Genomic DNA, 20,718 nt, shown 5'->3' with positions numbered 1-20,718 from the left:
CAAAACAAGCAATAAATATAAACTCAGCCATGACAGTTCTTTCCAACTTTTGAACCAGGTGCTTCACATTTACAAAATTACAAGTAGACTCTTTGGTAGTGGTAGTTTGCCACTGATTTTCTCTCTCAGAAATCTTGCTGTGACAAGCAGCTTTCAGGAAAAAAAAAAAGAATATTTTATAATTGGACCTTTGTTTCATGGCTAGGAATTAACGTATACTCTAACCATCACACTTAAGACTACTACTATTTCAATGGGAATGACTCATCAACATGATTGAGAGTACATGAGACATACAGTGCCTCAAAGTCCAGGAAAAAAAAAAAGACTCGCCTATAGGAACAAACGAACAGACATAAGCTGGCCCAGAGTTTTGCCAATGCCATATTAAATACAATTTTTTTTTCTTTTTATTTACAAAATGCAACATATGAACAACTCCTATGCCTAACAGTGGTGTCATCTGATAATGAGATCCATTACATTAGTTTTTCTAAAAAGAGGAACTACAGAAGAATGCAGTGAGCTCTGCTTCTACAGCAGCATTGTTTCCATTTCCAAAAGAAAAACAAACAAAACTTATAGGATAAAATTCTAGCCATATTGATCCATTGGGAATTTAAACCAATCATGATTCTTGCCTACTGTCTGATATCATAGTATTACATTCTGCTGAATGGCATTTTGTTAAGTAGACTGAATAGGCTGATCACAAGACAAAAGCCAGACCATATGCTTGCAGCATCTAATAATTGAAGTTTCCATAATTCTGAACCCACAAATAGAAAAAAAAAATTAACAAAAAAATAACAGCAGTAATAAACAAGTTGTCATGCTAGCTTCTTCAATTAAATGGATGTGTTAATGATATACAGTGCGTATTGCCATCCATCAGAGAACCTCCAAGTACTTTACAAATATTAAATAAGTCTTACAAAGGGATCAATTTGCTCACTACTACTGGAAGACAGACACCTTTCAGGTGCAAAGTAGCAGCTGGTTAACTAGCACACTGCAACACTACATAACAGTTTAGGGCAGAAGGTGGAGAAGAATGCCTTAGTAAATTGAGACTGCAGGGAAATCCATGGAGGCAGAATGTAATTACCTGAATTGGAACCAGGCCAGGGCTCCAGAAGTAACACCCCTTCCTATGTGAAAAGTGCATTGGGATCATTAATGGCTAAAAGGACACTGGCTTCATGACAATCATATACCTTTTTTTAAAGGAATAATTTTAGGAAAGAGACATCACCTTTTGCATTCTGTATCTTCAATAGCAATTAAATACTGAAATGTAGTACACATAATACCTTCCCAAAGAACGAAATATATATCAGGCTTTTAAGAATTATCACCACAAGAATAAACAGTGAAGAAGAGTCTTTCCCCCTACCCTAACACACATATGACCCACACGTGTCTATTCTTCCTTCCTGACAGCTGGAATTACAGCAGACTAAGCAAAGAGAATACATTCCTTCGCTATTTCAGCAGCTGCAAGTTTGCAGCTTAGTCCCTACTGTTTAAACTCATTGCTTTTCTCTCATTTACTGACTGAGGTTCTTTCTCTAATCATGTGACCTGTCATATGTGAAGACACAAAATACAGCAAAAAACCCATCGAGTCCCTTTAAATGTCTTAGCCTGCAGTTTCAAGTATTGCATGCAAGCTTCTTACTTTCCAACCTCTTTGTAGCTCAGGTTTCCATCTTCAACTTTACTATCATAACTGTCTTTGCTTCCTCTTTGGATACTGACCCTTCTCTTCCCTCTGTTGGCTGCTTTTTCCCAAGCCTGCCTTTCAGTTTGCTGTAACGCAGCTGCCCCTGAAGACACTTTGGAGGCAACTCTTTACTGACTGGCCTTAGCAGACTGCTCTAGATCCTGGTATTAATTCCACCTTTTCCAGGAGCAAGAGCTTCCTCACATGGTGCACAAATTCACAGCCAGATCAAGTTTATTGTTAGGTTTCATCACTAGGACAACATGCTATGTAGTAAGTGCAACACTGGTCTGCTATTGATCATATGCAAAGACAGTGGGATCTATTACACAATAACTTGAACCAAAGAATGGAGTCTATGGCTTTCCTTCATGTGCACGTTTAATTTGATATATAATCAAAGGAAATGTAAAAGCAGCTATCACATATTGCTAATTACTGAATTATTTCATCCAAAGACTACATACTAGGCAAGATCCAAACTACAGCAGCACTGCTTGTTGATCCGTATCCTTATATACTGTAACTGTATGTTCACAGGTCCACATATCATTCTTCACAGTGTCTCACAGGTGTCTTCTACAGAACTTCATTAGCAATTTGATGAACTACCAGCTTTCTGCTTTTTAGTCTAGTATATAACTTTCAGTCACACCCTTAAGCCCCTTATCACTTGCACAGCTACAATAATTAGATTTCCCATTTCTTAAAATCTCATGTCACTAATTTACCCTACAAACACCATGAGATGTGATAGCAGATTTTATCTCTCAACATTGAATCAAGACATATCCATATTTTGGGAATTGATTTTTTTGTTGCTACAAAAATTGAGGACAGCTTTAGTGACCTTTTTAAAGTCTTCTGAACAAAGTATTCTTGAATTTATGAATATCACAGCTCATATTCCATTTCTGGATTCACTGTGCTTCGTGGTGAGCTCACGCACACATACACATACCAAGTAGATGGCTATTATTGCAATGTGACTATCAAGAGGACATACAGATATTCTCAGAGACAGAGAGGTAGAAAATACTATTTGATGTTTCAAGGATTGGATCATATCCAAAAGTTTCTTCTGTCTTCGTTTCAACTAAATGGATAATGCAAACATACAAGAATCTAAACTTCCAAATCAAATTAAAAAATGAAAATGTGGATCAGTGTACCATAAGGAATCGGAAAACAGAAGGAAAAACCTAAGGTTACCTCTCAGTTCTCCAACACCTTCATCAGTTTTTAATGTTGGAATTTCACAATGCTTTTCTTATTTCTTATTCTCCCACATTAATCACCATACCTATTCCCCTGCAGGCCAAAGAAAGGCTTAGTTCAAGATGTCATGTCCCAGTTTTAGAAAATAAGTACAATCCACCAGTCTAGAAAAAAATATGCAAATATTATTCACACACAATTATTTCATAAAATTTTTATATGGGTATGTTTTCTTATGTTTGTTTTGGATCATGGGATTTGTTTGAGATAATGGGATTTTAAAAATGAAAATTTTTAAATGACTGAACTTAGCTCTGTCAGCTTGGTTCTAGCAAGTACGACTCTTGTATCTGGCAGATCCTACTCACCAATGTTTTCTTCTAAACTGCCAAAGTGTTCATACATAGAAATATAAATTCTGGCATTTTTTTTCAATTACTCTTTATTCTGAATTTTGATGAGTCATTAGGGGATTATGAGCCAATCATGTTATGGACTCTTGCTTAAAATACTTAAACTTTCCAAAGAGCAAAATGGATACTTCAGTGTGCCAAATAGTAGCATGACTGCTACAATTTCTCTGAAGTCAATATTATTTACTGCATCGCAGTCTAGGTTGGAGTCTTAAATTCGTGACCTTGTTCTGTTTTAGTACGTGAAACCTTGACATCTGGATGATAAGAAACCCTATTATGTAGAAGCTCTCTCAAAGAGGTATCTTACTAGCTAGCAGTTCATTGACACAATGATTCTTTACACTTTAAAAGCCCTTTGCTCTACATCTACTTCAAATGCTGTAAGTTCCTAAGCCAAAATCTCTACACAATGGTGCTGGTAAAAGGAAAAAAATTGTGGGCAATGCAGATGTTCTCCAAAGGTTTATCTATCACCTTTTATTTACATTTTAAAACCAGTCCCATTTTCCTAATTTGGGGAGGGGGAAAAAGGTCCATGAGATACATTAGCAAAAATACCTTGCCTAAATTCTTGGAAGCAGATAGGATATATCTATTTAAGAAAAAATATTATTCTTATTAAATAGTTAAGGACAAAAATTACTAAAATCACTCCTTATGCCTCATCTTATTTTGATAGAATTTGAAAAAGCATATATCAGCATTGGTCACTTGGATAATGAGCTTCTCCTACGAGCTTAAACACAAGAATACTGACAGTGATCTGAAAGCAACACTAGATTTTACCTCACCTTATTTCTTAAGCTGTACTGCCTAAATATTTACTCTTCCTATCATAATAAAATAATGTCCCTCTACTCTCCAAAGTAATGGTGTGAGCAAGAATCACATACACTCAATTACGTGAAATGCAGATATTAGACTTGCCTAAGTGTCTCCTAGACTTGCTTAAGTGTCTCCATCTCAGTTCCTTAGAGAACAAATGCTATGTCAGGTTTTATAATTATAACTTGTGATGAAAACAATGCATCTGAGGGGGGGGAAATTCAAAACACTTATACTGTCATCTTTTGTTGTACAGTATTTCCTTTATACCCAGTGGACAAGATGCTCTTGTTAAAGTTGCAAGAAAGCAGAATAACTCCACATAATATTAAATCAGTTACTTGGAAGTATACCCATGGATACCCTCTGATGGTTTAGTCCTATAAGCTGCAAGAATGTTACATGTGACCAAATGCACACTGCTTGCTTTTGCCACTATAAATATAACTGATAAAAATGTTAATCTTAAAAATGCAGTAAGCTAAAAAACAGTTGTTGGGCAGAGGGGTTGCAAAATACTGGGAAATATATGTATTTCATAAAAGCAAGTGCATTGACCCAGTATTAAGCAATTAAATTTATATTTAAAGAGACCTACGACAGTGTGTATCTATGCATAGCAACACACTTTAGATATAATGGATATGTCCACATTTTATCATCTAGATTAAATGATCATGAATATAGACCTTTAACATATGAAATTATGATCTGCTTTGATACGTCATAATTTCATTTTATTTATATCATATGCAAAGTAAAAATATGGAGTACTAAAATGTATTCTCAAATCGCATTCTGTTTTGCATCTCTCAGTTTTAAAGATGAAACAGTTGCAAGCACAATTCATATACCTATAAACCAAAGAAGGGTACAGTTTTAAATAATTATGTCAAGAAATGACAACTGTACTCTTTGTGGAAGCAGGGATGAATAATTACAAAGCTGGGACATAATTAAGCAATTTTGACTGTCGTATTCTTGAGCTGTCTTTCTGATGTGAAGTGCTGTCATGCCCCGAAACACACTTCACACTGGACAGGCATCTTCCACTTTGATCTACACTTATGCCAGTGAAATGAGGTCATGGTCTGGTCATTAAACAAGGCTTCCTCATCTGGCTCAATGCCTCTTATCCAGCCGGGCTTAGCCAATCTTTATTAAAATCAGGCATGATACAATGTTCAATATTTTGACAAAAGAAAACATAAATATCACAGAATAATGAAGTTTAGCTCACTTACATAGCGAGATGGAACACTGCATTGTAACATTAAACTGTTTTCTAATAAATGACTGCATCTTTCCATAAGACAGTCATATCACAAACAGATGCATTTTAAACAAAGGATGAAATGAAGCAAAGCACAAGAAAGTACAGTCTTCTGTTAAAAAAAATGAAAAAATTGGGAAAAATGAAAGTAAAAAAACTTATACAGAATAAAATATTTATGACTTAGTGATGACTGGTGATTGCTAGATACTTTTGCATCTGAGTAAACACAAGCTAGTCAGATGGAAATTTCTTGCTTTTCTTCTCATTTTGTGTATTTTTTCCTGGTGGGGTATTTTGCTCTCCCAAATACTTCATGTCAAGACTAAAATGAAAACAACTCCCCACATCACAGCCTCTTTAGATCATCAGTCTGCTTTTTATGCTGAATAAGCCATACCATCTCCTGCTTATCATAATGGGGGAAAAAAAAACCACCTAACTTAGGATTTTGGGGTTTTTTTTCTGAAAAAGCAAGTCTGATAGGCTCACTGTTGTTACTACATCTGGCAGAACAACATTTCCATGTGGCATCCACCAAGATAAATACTAATCACTCCAACTCCATTCCTGACAAGCATAGGCTGACACAGTGGTTACTACCTTAGGGGGAAGGAAAAAAACATTCTTAGAAAGTTCACTATCAGCAGGGTCTTATATCACTAGGTCAACTTCTTAAGGAGTTTTTCTGATGACCAATACTGGATGTGCTGCGGTCTTCCTCTTAGTTTGGATCAAGATCTGTTCTCCTCTAATTAGTTTCAGAAAGCTTGGAATATATTACCACTAGCCGTCTGTTAAATTTGGCTGAAGCTCATAAAAAATCTCAACAACTATATAGGAGGGGAACTGATGAACAGACAGCACAAGATTCAGGAAACCTGAACACTGAAGAATAAAAAGACATTATGTATTCAATATATAACATATGATAGAATTTGAAAGTACAGTTATTGTGCACATCATCTTTGTGATATATAGAGGAATGCTGCTTGTTAGGTCTGAGTATAGCTATACATAGCTATATACATACATATCTGCATCTGAAAACATATATGCAGAGAGGACTCTATGAGTGTTCTCAGACATAAAAAGTTTGCATGCATGCGTACTATAAGCATGAATATCCTAGGAAACAAGCACAAATTCAAAACAATTTTGAGAGGTTTATAATATCTGTTCTGCATCCAATTTAATATTTATTTTAAATTAGCCACTTCTGTAATATGTATATAATATTGTATGATGAGGGTAATTTTGTAGCACCTTAAGAAGCATTAATTCATGCCATGAAAAGCATTTACAATGATTTTACCATCAGTAATTTGTACCAAACCATTTATAAAGAAGAAAAAAAACCTTTAGTATGGCAATAACAACAGTAAATTTGAGCCTTCTGCAAATTTGCTGAAGTAAATGTATGCTTTATCATAAGACTTAGTGGGTAAATAATTCAAAAATATACAAAAGGTTCAATTACAGATATAAAAGATAAAGATATTATCCCTACATTTGTAAAGTAATTTACCCTTAGCTATTGACTTAAAAAGAGGTTTCATCCAGAAAAGGAACTTCAAATTTAAGAAACAGACACTTTTTTCTTCTCTTACACTATTAAGTTGGTTAAAATGCAAAGAGCAGACTCTTAAATGAAAAATCTAATTGCTAGTAAAATTAAAAAAAAAACTTCACCAGGTCCCAAATCTGATTAGATAAGAAGAATTATAAAAGAAGACAACATATGTGTGCTATATCTAACACATTTCAGCTGTTGCATTTGGCCAGTTTCAGCAAAGATGGTTTGCTGTGAATAAGATATCCACAACAGCTTAGAAATAATTTCATTTATTACATATATGAAGCTGAAATAACTAAAGGCAGTGGTAAACAATATATCAAAGCTATGCTTATATCAGAATGGTTAACATTTTAGTAGTTATAAATTAATCAGTCTGAATTAATTTGTTATGCACTGCAATTGTACTTGTGATAATGCATTTATATAGCAACACTGTTATGCTACCAAACAGTGCATTTCCATAACTGCTACAGTATTATTCAGCATTATTGGAAATCTGCAATAAATTATTGATGGTATATTTTAGAGAACAAAACAGCAAACAGAAAGCAAGTAGACTGAAAACTTGAGTGGAGTTTTAAGAAAGATCTGCAGCACTACAACACTCTGTAGCTCAGATTGCTGTTATTGTGTATTGATCAACAACGGAAAAAGAAGGTAAGGTGGAGAATTCACATTCTGTTTGCATCAGCAGTATGCAAGATGCCCAGAGTTGACGCAAGTGGTATCAAAAGCTCAGATTACTGAAACTGTCTCTCTGATGTTGTCAATGCTTATTAGCAGGACACCACATTAAGTAACATCCTACAAAATTAGAATCAGCTGGTCCACTAAAAGCCAATAAACACCATAGGTGTGAGCTCTGCGATAGACGTTTGTGTTTAACATACAAGGCAGGGGACAACTTGTCAGAAAAATTGCATTCTTTCACAAAAGCGTATCACACAGTTGTTACATATCTTTAGACAGGGTAAAAATATTCTTTTAAGATCAGTGACACATATTAGTTATTTTGTTACATGAAACAGAAGTTGGAAACCAGAAATTTGATAACATAACCACAGTCCATTAACCAGATGTACAGTAAAGTTTGATGTTAAGCCACAGAAAAATTACTAAGGCTTTTGTCCCTCACCTGACCACATTTACCAGTCCTTTCATTTGAAAGGTTTTGTCTGTTACTTTAGTGAAAGACGCAACCAAGGTTTTGGAGTTATCTTAAAACAGTGCTAATGAATCACATTGTTGTTACTTCTTCCATTTACTCTCCTACCTTAGCATCCTTAGGCTTAACCACTTTCATGAAGGCACCTCTTACCAAGGCTTCCTCTCTCTCCCTCCTGGTTACTTTCCGAGTATCAAGAAATTTCAGGTTTGTCAATTTGTGCAGGACAAAATATCTGACAGAGAGCAAAATGCACACAGTTAAAATCCAGTAATAAACAAAGACATACTCACAGACTAAATGACTAAAAAATAACAGTAATAAACATCAACAGCCTTTGTTTCCTCTCTCTGTTCACCTCTTTCATGCAACATATCTTATGTAAAAAGTTATTATACTTACTTTACTCTCTCAAATGAAGCTTGTTGTAGGCTGCCCATAACAATTTAATACTGGGTGGATCAAACAGATAAGAAAATTATCACCATGGGCATGTACGTTCTCTATAGGTATTAATGAGGTATAAAGTATACCTAGAAATAGAGTAAATTGGAAATTGTTTTGAATTGCCAGTTTGGAAAAAGGACTTTTGAGTGATTCCAAAGATTCCATCCCACATTGCAGGGGAAAACCAATCGGAGACAGGGGAAACTGCCAGCTATCTTCTCTGAAAGAATTCTCAGAAAACTTTCATTTGCCAACATTTCTTCAGATTTTTATTATATTTTCCTAAAACCACAATGATTGGCAACATTAGAGACATGTGAACAGCAAATCAGGGAGGAGTGTAATTTGTTTTCTACCATACATCCAAGAACACCATCCTTAATCTTGAAAGAAGTGTATGTCAGTGTTCAAAACAACATTATAAAAAGAATTTGTCAAGAGAAAGCATGGAGAGTTATTCCTGGTCTCTGCTTTCCAGGACTACATTTTGACACAGGCATCATTTGGAAGGAGAATTCCAATTTGGTCCTACCAGAGAGACAAGGTGTCCTTATGGCATATGGATCCCAGCTTAGGATTAAATGCAGAAGCACACAGGAAGAGACTATTTTTATGAAAAATATTTTAAGAATTCAAAGTTCTTGTTAGGATCCATCAGTACTACATTCTATTTTTCCTTTTTACTCAAAGTACAGCAGCTTTTTAGCCTCAAAAAAAAAATACCATTGGCTCCTTTCTTGCAGAGGGAGAGAACGTGGCAGATCACAAACAAAGTAAGGCACGCAACCATGGCAAGTGAAAATATCTAACCACCTCAAGTACATGTTATTTACATTTAGTCAACCAAATGTGAAGCAGACATTGCAAAGTGAGGGAAGTGCCAGAATTTTCCTGGCAGGGGGTAGAAAGGTGATTGATGATGTTCCCCATGCCTAGCTGCTTTGCATAAAACTCCAGTCAGTCAGAGAGCCTCCTAATCATACCAATCCCTTCTGACACTGGGAGGAAGAAATCAAAGTAGTAGAAAACTCTGCATAACATAACATTTTGAAAAAGAACACCACACAAAAACGTGTTTTAAAAGGTAAGAGTTATCTTATAATACTGTTCTCAAGACCAGATAAACACATGAAAAAGGCTCTAAGACTCCCCTTCTGCAACCAAGCAAAATTTAGTGCTGCAAAGAAACGTTTCCGTCAAGTACACCTTTCCTCTGAGGCAACAGCTTCGTAAATTGTTAAGAAGCTAACTGGAAATGCTCAGTACTGAAATGTTCAGACAATTTAAATGTGAATCCTCAATCTATGATTTTCAATGATATTAGAAGAAGAAGAAGAGACTCACTTTACAAAACAGAACGTGTCCTAAGACCATTTATTAAACAACAGCTACAGATCAAAGAGACTGGCACATTCTCACACTCCTCCCAGCCTTCCCGGCTGCCCTTCCAGTCCTCCCTGGCATTTGGCTGGTCCTTATCTTTCAGTGAAGGAGAAACTATCCATCTTGCATTACTGGCAGAAAAGCTCTAATGACAACAGATTCTTTCAAATGAAGACATGTACAGAAGGAAACAATATGTCAAGAGGGAAGAAGAGTGAAGCTAAAAATGAGTAAAGACACCCACTAAGTGTAGGGTGAGAAAAGATGAATATTCAGGTGAAGAAAACATCGGTATTAGAAAATCAGCAAATGTTTAATGATGGAATGAAATATGCCATTGAAAAGCAGGCTGCAACAAAAATGACAACAGACTAAGACAGCACTGTCATCTATGCTGACTTTGGATCACAGCCCTAATGTCAGTCTCTCAATCATTTCAAAAGAGCTTAAAATTATAATAGCATTCCTTGATACAAATGTATTTTTGTATTTTTAAGCCATCCTGACTGCACTTCGAAAAACAGAATTAGCACCAGTACTTGTCAATTCCAAAAACAAAATAAAAAACCCTACCCACGTAAACTAAACAGTAAACTACACCACAAGTCACAGGTTTGGGGTTGATATTTTTTTAAAACTTGCACTCCTTAAGGAGAGCAAGTATTAAAAAGTAAGTACCATAAAGGTTATGCCACCAGTGGAACAAAGGAATATCAGTGATTAATTCTTTTAAAAGGTGATTCAAAATACAATCCCACTTATTCATATTCCTTTTACTAAATGTGGGATAAAAAGAAGCTATATTATATGAAAATAATACAATACTTTTTTATTAAATGGCTGAAGAAAAGCATCAGGCTTCCTGGATATATTTTAGCTAGAAATATGAAGATACAGCTTCAATCTAAATGTAACTCAAGTTTGCCATAAAAAATACAGGAAAGGATTACCAAAGCCCTGGAATGAACACTTTACAATATCAATTCAACCCTTGTAAATTTAATCCAGGGTTATTTGTTGCACAAAATCTCTTTACTGTGATGTATGACTTAGTTACTAAGGTTATCACAGCAGTATCCTAAAGTTGCATAGTACATAAAACATTTCAGTTAACAATGCAGGGAGGTTAACTCCCACAGATAACCTACTATCAGAGGGTTAGACCAGATGACATGCCTCTGTCAGCTTTCAGGAGCTATTGATGGTTCAATCAGTTTGTTTTGAAGGTAAAGTACAACAAAAGGGCACTAAACTTATTCAAACTGTCAACAGGGACTATCTGGAATGTTGCTTGCAGGTAAGTAATTTTGGGTGTTTTAAGACTATTATCAAACACCAATGGCTGCAGAAAAAGACAGCTACTAATAACACAGAATGCAGCCATCATAAAATACTTTATGGCAGGTACTAGAATCCATAAATTGCATGACACATGGCACCCGTTTTAGACTTGTAAAATCACTAGTTAAGGGAATGCTGTTTAATGAAGAAAGATCCATCTAAACTTTACATTATAAGTTTAGAAAGGTTTATTTTAGGTTAGAGGTTGGGGGGCAGGGTCTCCCTGCCTGCCCCCTCCCCCTCCCCCTTTTTTTTAATAATTTTGAAACTTAGCACTGCTCCATGTGTTCTGAGACTGCTGTTACTGGGTTTTAACATCTTTGCAGTGGTGTGAAAAAAGGTTATTATCTTCAGTGATGAGGATAAAGCTGACCTCCAGACAGAAAAAAAAAAAACCAGAGACACAGGAAGGTGCTTAGAGATCCATTTATCACTGCCTGTAAACTGATCTTCTAATACATGATGGATTAAGGAAATGAACTATGTAAGTAAAGTTGCATCTTCTTTTGTCCAGAATCATCTACCCACCTTGACTCCCAGTGCCAAGAGTCCCGTGAAAATAAGCTAATAACAGATATCTATCACACACAAACAGGAACACTCAGAGATGGAAAAAAACCAGAGAATATCACGTTTCATGTTATTTCAGCCTTAGTTAAGTGAAAATTACAATAAAGATTAACAATTCATTTACAATTTTGTAAGTCTTGCATGTGATTAGTATTATTTTAACAGTTTTTACACAGACCTGTCAAGATATCGGAAAAGAGGGACAGGCTTGAGAGGTCATTTGCAAAGGAATGCTGTGAGTTTGGGATTCGGCTGCTATTGACATTGGCAAAAGCTCAAGGGGGCAAAGCCTTCCTTTGAGGAAACATGTTGGAGTTCAGAAAGGGACAGAACAAAGACAGCTTTGAGATCAGCTATTGCTATTTATTAAACAATACATGACTCTAGTTTTAATATAAAGAAAAACTGTCTCTGATACTGACTTACTCTACAGCCTTTAATGAATCACAGACTTGTCATCTTAAGTCTGCCTTACAAACACAGAAACTAAGACCTATCAGTTACCTTACAGGTATATTCTGTGTATGTTTCTAGTTCTCTACTGTGTCACAGTCATTATTTAAACATAGTCCTTGGGTTGTTCCCTCACCCCCAAAAAATCAGTGATGGTTCACACAGTCTTAGGAGAGAGTTTCACAGGTGAAGCAAAAGGGTTCAAAGAGAATGTGTAAGTGTTCCTTAAAGGATCACATGGAAGAAAGGAACAAATCTATTTTAAACATATGCAAGAAATTTGTCAGTCCTGATCCAAAACACACAGGTGTAAATCACTTTTATGTCAACTCCTTATTTTTGTTAAATAATAACAATCAATATTTAAGTTTAAAACACGAAATTAATCTGGCACTGAAACATTGAGAAATATTTGCCCAGAAGAATGCTGAAATGTCTAGCTCTACCCGTATCATAACTGCAACACGCTCCTTGTTTCAGCAAGTGTTTACTTCCATTTTTCTGTTTTCTATGCTATTGTATTTCCTTTCTTTGACAATCATAGAACATAAAAATAATATACCTATTTCAAACTTTGAAGGGCTGATTATGCTCTCAGTTACATTACTGTAAACTAGAAATAATAAACAACCTGAAGTTGGCAAAGTTACATCAGCATTCAAATTGGGAGAGATGAAAACAAAAATCAGAAGGATTGAGCAAACGTGTTTATGGCACTGAACTAGATTATCTCCTATAATTGTTTCTTCTGCATGACCAAAAAGATAAACCCTTACCCCCACCCTTACCCCACCAAACAGCATGCAGCTGGCTGCAGAATTTCCACCTGCAACAAAACTTCCTCAACACAGAGTTAAGGAAGCCAGGTCAGAAACTTAAACCAACACCTTCCAGAACAGAGGCCATGATGTTGGCATGAGGTGTGCTAGAGGATCACATAGCCTCTGTGCAACCTTGGCACTGCTTGGTGATGACCATGTAATTCTGAGGGGCCCTCAAGTCACTCAGAAATCCAGAGTGCCTCCTAATACTTTAACATCCTTTGTTCTACTTCAATGTAGCAAACAGCTCTATGAATTAGAAAAATATCTCTCTATACAGGTAACAATAATTATAGTTATGTCTTGACTTACTGTGTTAGTATGGGCAATTTGGGGTATTATGGACTTCAATTTATTTGGCTGAACAAAAACAGTATAATAGCCCTTGCTCATAAATCCTTACAGTGGCTAATCTCAGGTGGAAGTTGTATGGCTATTCAATGTCCATCAAATACAGGGGTTTTTTCTTCCAGGTACTGTAGAAATTACAAGGCAAACAGTGAAGTAGCACAGATTCACAGATTATACAGATGTAAGGGAATACTCTAATCATCTCATGAAGTACATAAAAAACATATACAGAAGTCCCACAGACTTCAATCCCTCCTGCTAAAACAGAACCTCAACAGTAAGTTCACTGATATTGACCAAGTATATTAGCATTATTTTCATTACTGAGTGAGGACTTCTAGTCTCCTATTGCTTCTTGAAAATGTATTTATGTATTTATATTACCATACAAATTCAATAACAAGACTATTTAAAATAGATGAGTAGGTTCTGTCTCAATTAAAAAAAAACCACTAAAACAAAACAAAACCACAATGAAACAAAACAAAACTGCAAGGAAACTGAAAATGCTATAAGAGGACCCAGCATTTCACAGAATCAAACCTGTGGGATGGGAGTAGCTGATGTAGCTTGAAAAGTTAATCCATACAAAATGCATGCACTTCCTTTCTTGTTGTTATATCTTAAGAGGACTTCATAAGGTTATCACCATTTGCTCCCCCTGCTAAAGATAGCATATCTAGTATATGTACTTTTAAGCTAATTTAAAATAAACTCAGGCATTTGTTTCCACTTGCCCTTGTTTCCATGTCAACAGCACTTAATGAATGCATCATTCCAGGAAATGTCAATAAGGAGCAAAGAAGAATGAACAAGCACTGAAAACTTCACACATGGCATACATCGTTCACAATCATATCGCTTTAATGAAAATAGGTGAGGTCACCTGCAGCATTAGCAAATGCTTTGTAATACATTCTGACCCAGATGATTTTTCACAGTTCAGTAACACCATGTTTGAAGTTTTCACGGGGAACAATACACCCACAGGACTGACCAAGTGCGGGTACAACAGAAGCAACCAGCAATTACTGTGTTGACTTCTGTTACTTTGATCTCCGGGTCATGACCTTTGCTTTCATGCAATCTTCAAAGTAGAGATTGTAGAATAGGTTATTTTAGAGGACGCACTGTTTTGCAAGCTATTTTTCTGTGCTTCTTGCTTCCTGTTTAAGCTACAAGCTTTTAAAACTTTCCTATCACCATTATATTTTAGATATTCTACTTTCTCTTGCCCTCACCCCCAAGATATCCCTTTACAAAATATCACCTCCCAAATACAGAAAGCTTAAAAAATAAGATAAAAAGTAAGAATTTATGGCACTTTTTTTTCCCAGAAAGAAACAAAAGCCATTTTACAATGATGGAAAAAACCATGCGTTTTTAAAATGAATCAGACAAGTTTGCTTATAAAAATACCGCAGAAGGGAACTTTAAATTTTCTTTTCCTGTCCAAGCAAAAATTCCAATAACAAACATAGAAATGTTTTCATCAATTTCTTCTCCTACACATTTGAAAGGTAAGGAAGAATAACAGGGATGGAAAAAAAAATAGGTTTTTTTTTTCTTTTTCTAAAAAAATATTCCATTCAAATGTTACTATGTTTCTTACAAAAAAAAAAAACAACTACTTTGAGAAAAAGTCACAACAATATTTTTGTATAAAACCTATTTTTAATGAAAAACTAGGGAAAAGCTTTAGTATTGAAATTGATAGAAATGGTACACCAATGGATTACCTAAGGAATCACATAGTAACCTCTTGACAAAAAGCATAGTTTTATACATTTTTCAAGTATTTATTATAAACCCTAATTATTTTTAAAAGATGTAATATTACTTTTTTATCTCTGTTACTAATATCACAGTAAATCACTGGACTTTGAGTTTTAAAAAATTTGATTTTCCACATTTTTTTAAGGCTGAGATTTTGGGGGTTTTACAGATCTTTTCATTTTGTTGGAATGAGAAGATTAAGTAAAGCTTTGATTTCTAGCACCTTTCTCTTTCTGCTTGAGGAATTAAATAGCCTGAACTCTAATTGAACTCAGTAGGAATGAAATTAAAGCTCAATGAAAAATGAAGCTGTGGTTCCAATGGTCACGGCAAAAATTTACAAAAAGAAGTTCCTATTCAGAACAAAACAAAACCAGTTAAAGTTTATGGTATAGCAAAATGTTTACATAATTCAGGTTGACTGAAATGCAATCTTTTGATGCTTTCTGTGTGACAAATTTTCTCAAAAAAATAATCTTATAAAAAGAAGTTACTTCAAACCATTAAACAATTCTGAAACTGGCCATTTCAAATGTATGCTTTTGAGATTTGATACATTTGATATGTACATTTGATACATTTGATAAAATACAAATACTTTCTCACTCGGGAGAGTTTGCTGCTGTTAAATCTGTGAGATAAATCTGTGCATTTGGAGGAAGGAAGAAAAAAGTTGTGTCCAAGATTCAAAACTCTGAATTAGCTATTCAGAGTAAAATTAGCAGAGCACTTTTAATCAGTTCTACCATGTAGGTAAATATATTCCCCTAAAGATAGATAGATAGATAGATAGATAGATAGATAGATGCTTTTGGTTTTTGAGTCTAATGTTGTCTGGCAAACACATTTCATATAATGTAACAAATAATTATGGAAAAGGATCAGGAAGCCTTCACTATAGCAGCAGAACAATAAATCATTCAACTAATTAGAAGTCCATTCTTCTTCTTAAAAGAGCTGTAATTAACCTAGTTTATATGGAAAAAAAAACCCCAGGTTTTTTAAAAGGTGAGGGGAAAGAAAATGGAAGCAATGCTGCAGTTTCCAGCAGATGCATAAATACAATCACTTCACACTTTGACACAGTGGTTTGCCACGATGTGACCTAAAACTACCTTGACCTCCCTGAAATCAACATTTTTGCATTGAAATGAAACAACAGACATGCTTGTTTTGATGTATGGCTGTGTGACATATTATAAATATTACATCACATAACCACAGAGGATGTCAATCAATAACGAATTTTTTCAGACAGCACTAAATGAACCATGGGTTCTTGCCTCTGAATGGTTCCTTTAACGTACTACTTTTGCTTAAATGATTAATAGGAGACATATTGTCAGAAAACATACTTAAAGTGAAAAACAGTAAACTGTAGAAATATCATTCATTTTTTAAGCAATTCTCTAGCGCAAATGTCACATAAATTTACAAAGAGACAGCACTATTAGACTCTCATAAGCTGGATAGTAGGCATACCTTCCACTTAAGTGTGAAAGCAATGGGAAAATATTTTATTAAATCTAGGCTGCTCTACTTGGTGAAAACCTAAATGCTACAGCTAAGCTAGATGCAAAAGTTGAAAGTCTTTAGGCTAATGATAACCTAAAAATCCTTCTCAAAAATTTGGAACAAAGGAAAAAGTATATGCACACCGAGGACAGCTGTGCTGCTGTTTCAACCTACAGCATTTATGAGCAATAAACTGGTGCATCAAATTCATGCCACTTCCCCATAAACCTGCTTTCCGTCTCCACCACTTTGTATTGTCTTATACTAACTCCTACAGCAGAGTTTGGATTACATGAAGATAAAATCAGAGTTATATAATAAAACTCTGAATACTGCAGCTGATCTGCCAACAAAAAGTAAGCTCAGACTCTGCAAGGTCAGCAGCATGGTGACCAGTGCTGCTTGGCTCTGATGTGCCACAGCCAGCCATTTTCAGCTGATGTGAAAAATGCCAGCACACAAAGACTGAAATCTTGTATCAGATGTGAGCAAGGAAAAGTAAATCCAATGACAATGACTTTTTTTTGTTTTTATAATCAGTATCTCATGTGCCTAAAGGTTATAGCTGTGAAAATTATGTCACTTCAGCAGACATTCTGTAAGTTTTGGATCTATACTCAGTCATCGTCAGTCACAAGTATTTTTATTTTTTTAAAAAATAACCCTTGTAATTTTTAGCAAAATTTCACTGGACATATAGTATTTTATCAGGCTTCCATATAAAATTTCCAGATGACCTTCTGTGTAGTCTAGCTCATTAGAATTATATTATAGAGATAGTTTGGGGTTTTTTATTTGAATCTAAACACTAACTGCTCTGAGTAAAGCAGTACAATACAGAAGGAGTCCTTTCTTATGTGTTCTTTAATAGTGCCTTGATAACTGTAGTAGAAGAAACTCATCACCTAAATCGAATGTTAGCAGAAGACAATGCAACTGGCTATCTGAGTGTAGTGATTTTTTTTTTTTTAATTGACTGTCACCCTTAATGTATGTAAATGTTGCCTTACCTTGGCCTTAAAGAAGGAAAGCCATAAGTAGGCACATATGAGCACCCACATTCAGGAAATCCTATGCACACTTGCTCAACTCAAACGTGTTCTATACAGCACTGAAAAATTTCTTGAAATAGGGTTCCTGAGAGTGAACTCGCTGAAATGGGGTTACTCAAATTCCCAGGTGTTTCATGGCAGAATATGCCACAATGCTTTCAGAATAAAGTAGATGTTTGTTTGAGACTCTGAGTGGGTTTTAGTTCAATATTTTTCCAGCAATAAAACAAAACTGACATACTTTATCATATCTACAAATTAAAACACTAACCTGTACCTCTGGTAGTCATCTTCATCCTTTTCTTTGCAGACCAGTTCATTTGGGCAGGCCATGTTTCCAAGCAAACTGAGATACTGTAGTGAGGGCACAACTTCAGCTAAATGGTCCAAAAGGCTTTCTAATTCTGTTATGTGTCAGAGGTTGTGGGTTAAGGATTCAATGACATTAATGTAAAAAGCATTTAGAGTTGTATCACTGCTGATTTAAACATACATTTCAATAACTGACAATCAAATTTAGTATGGCATTCGGGAAAATGTCACATTAATTGTTCCAAGGGCAAACAGGGATAAACTTCAGTCAGTTTTTTGGCATGGAATGAAAGAATTTGGCTGTTTTGTCATTCTTTTCTCCTCCTTTCTTTCCAAGGTGGTTCACTACAAAACATTAAAACTTTGACAAAATGATGGATGCTGTGTGGTAAAATGGCTAGCAATTGCTGGAGCCATGAAACTTTTCCAGCATGGAAACAAACAGTTAGTTTCACAGCACATTCATCACTAATATATTCAGCCCACTGGAAAATGAGTTTTAAAAAAAAAAAAAAAGTCCAACCACAACCACCCACTTTCACTCCCAGCATATAGATGCTTTGAGTGCCACAGCCACACATTCGTAATTACTCAATTAGTATATGTGAATTAATGCTTCACTAAGTGCAACTTTAAGACTTCAGTGTTACAAGTATTTTATATATGAAGCTTAAAAGTCTTGTAAAGCATAAAATTTTTCATTAAAATAGCCTTATATTTTGGTGTTCCTGAGGCTTTTTATTCCTCAGGATTCCTGAGGAATTCCTCCTTAACTGTGTTCCTCAGAACATAAATAATGATGATACACCTTCAATATTGTAAACTATGTTAAAACAAACAAGCAAAGAAAGGTTAAACTATCTTTTAACCACTGTGATATTGGAAATCACAGCTTAGGTTTAAGCACAACAACAATATTCAACAATTTGCACCCTGTTAGTTGATCAAATAAAGCAAATTATTTTGTTATAGTGTGACAGTATCTAAGACTTGAACTATACATTCTTACTTACTTCAATTTACATGCAAAGAAAAAGGCATGATTCTCAAAAAAGATGCCATGCATATGCATGTAAAAAGTTTTCAATGTTTAAAAATTGACTGACTTAGACAATAGTAATAATTATTCAAAACCATTAAAGGGTATTTCATTGCTCTGTTTTTATCCACTCCTGCTGTTAGAGACCGCAACTATTTTAAATCCTCTGTTCGCTTGTGTTGCTATTATTTATACTTGATTTATGTGTTTCTGTTATCTTTGTTATTTTTAGCTGATGGAATTTACTTTATTTCTTCACCTCAATATCTTAAGGGCAACAGAAGCAATACAGAATGGAAAGAGCAGCTTCATTGTTAAAAATGTGGTCTTCCTTTTGTAAGCCTGAATTTTTTTTTATTTCCAAACACACAAAGATCATGCTGACAATTACTAATTTTAATATATTAAAATCAGTGTATCTACACTCATAGTTAATATTCTGTCCCATAAGGTCTGAGGAATCATACTCAAATATTTTGCATGACTGAGAAAAATGAGGGTTTGAAATTAGTTCTATGAACTAATTAAAAAGGTAAAAATGCTAACTTTTAATCTGGCAAAGCCACATTATGGAATGCTATACACCAGTAAGTAATCAACCAGACTGTAAGAAAAATTGTCTTTTTGTAGCACCACATGATATAAATCTTCTTTGTTAGCCAGGATGAATTCCCAATCAAAATCTGGTGCTAATTCTCGTCTTCTCATATCTGGACCTCAAACACATACATAAACTTTTTCATGGCTCTTTCAGGAAGTATGTGACTGTGATGGGAAGGTCACAAACTGGTTTTCTACACACGTTCAAGTGAAAGGCTTTTTAAAAATTTCCTAAGATCGTTAGAGAAGTGCTTGAATCTGGCACCCTCCCTCAGCCAGGAGAAACACTTAATTTCTTACAGGACTGCTTAAGTTGCAAAAAGGTTCCCTGAGAGAAATAATTAATTATTACAAAAGACAGTTATTTCCATAACAGCAATCACACATGGGGGTTTAGCTATTGCAAGGCTTAGATTGTATCTGGCCATTTCCTATCGAAAGGAAAAAAAAAACAACCCCAAACTTTTTGCTTCTTCTATGCAGTAAACATGCAGAATTTTTGCTTGTCAATTCAGTAGAGCTTTTTCTGGGGTAGAAGCTTTTCTCCCCAACAATTTGCTGAATGTGGAGTATGACATGTATTCTAACTCCCACCTGACCATGCAGACTTAGGGGCAAATATCAAAAGGTACTTAGATATGTAATGATGAAGAGCAGTGCAAGATTTGAAAAAGTGTAAGACTTTTCATCAAAGTCCTACGGAAAGCAAAAGGGAGAGACACCCAATTCACTAAGAGTCTTGGGTAAATAAATAACAGTAGTTGATAATCTACATCTCAAAAATCTAAGTCTCCCCAGATTTGGAAATTAGTGTCTAGATTCTAGTATCTCATATCTAAACCCTGAGCATTGATTT

General features: G+C 35.1%; 1 protein-coding gene across 1 annotated transcript in view; it reads right to left on the bottom strand.

The window, feature by feature from the left end:
* LRMDA (leucine rich melanocyte differentiation associated) overlaps nt 1-20,718 on the bottom strand; it is a 696,410-nt gene that overhangs the window by 286,120 nt on the left and 389,572 nt on the right. The window contains exons 4-5 of the mRNA XM_075505150.1: nt 18,183-18,317; nt 8,311-8,437 (exon numbers count right to left, since the gene is read on the bottom strand). Coding sequence (XP_075361265.1) covers nt 8,311-8,437; nt 18,183-18,317 — 262 coding nt within the window. The remainder of the gene's footprint in view (nt 1-8,310; nt 8,438-18,182; nt 18,318-20,718) is intronic.

This window comes from Mycteria americana, chromosome 6, assembly GCF_035582795.1.
Source record: "Mycteria americana isolate JAX WOST 10 ecotype Jacksonville Zoo and Gardens chromosome 6, USCA_MyAme_1.0, whole genome shotgun sequence".
Taxonomy (NCBI): domain Eukaryota; kingdom Metazoa; phylum Chordata; class Aves; order Ciconiiformes; family Ciconiidae; genus Mycteria; species Mycteria americana.
The sequence above is the reverse complement of the archived record's forward strand: the minus strand, read 5'-3'. Positions and strand labels throughout refer to the sequence as shown.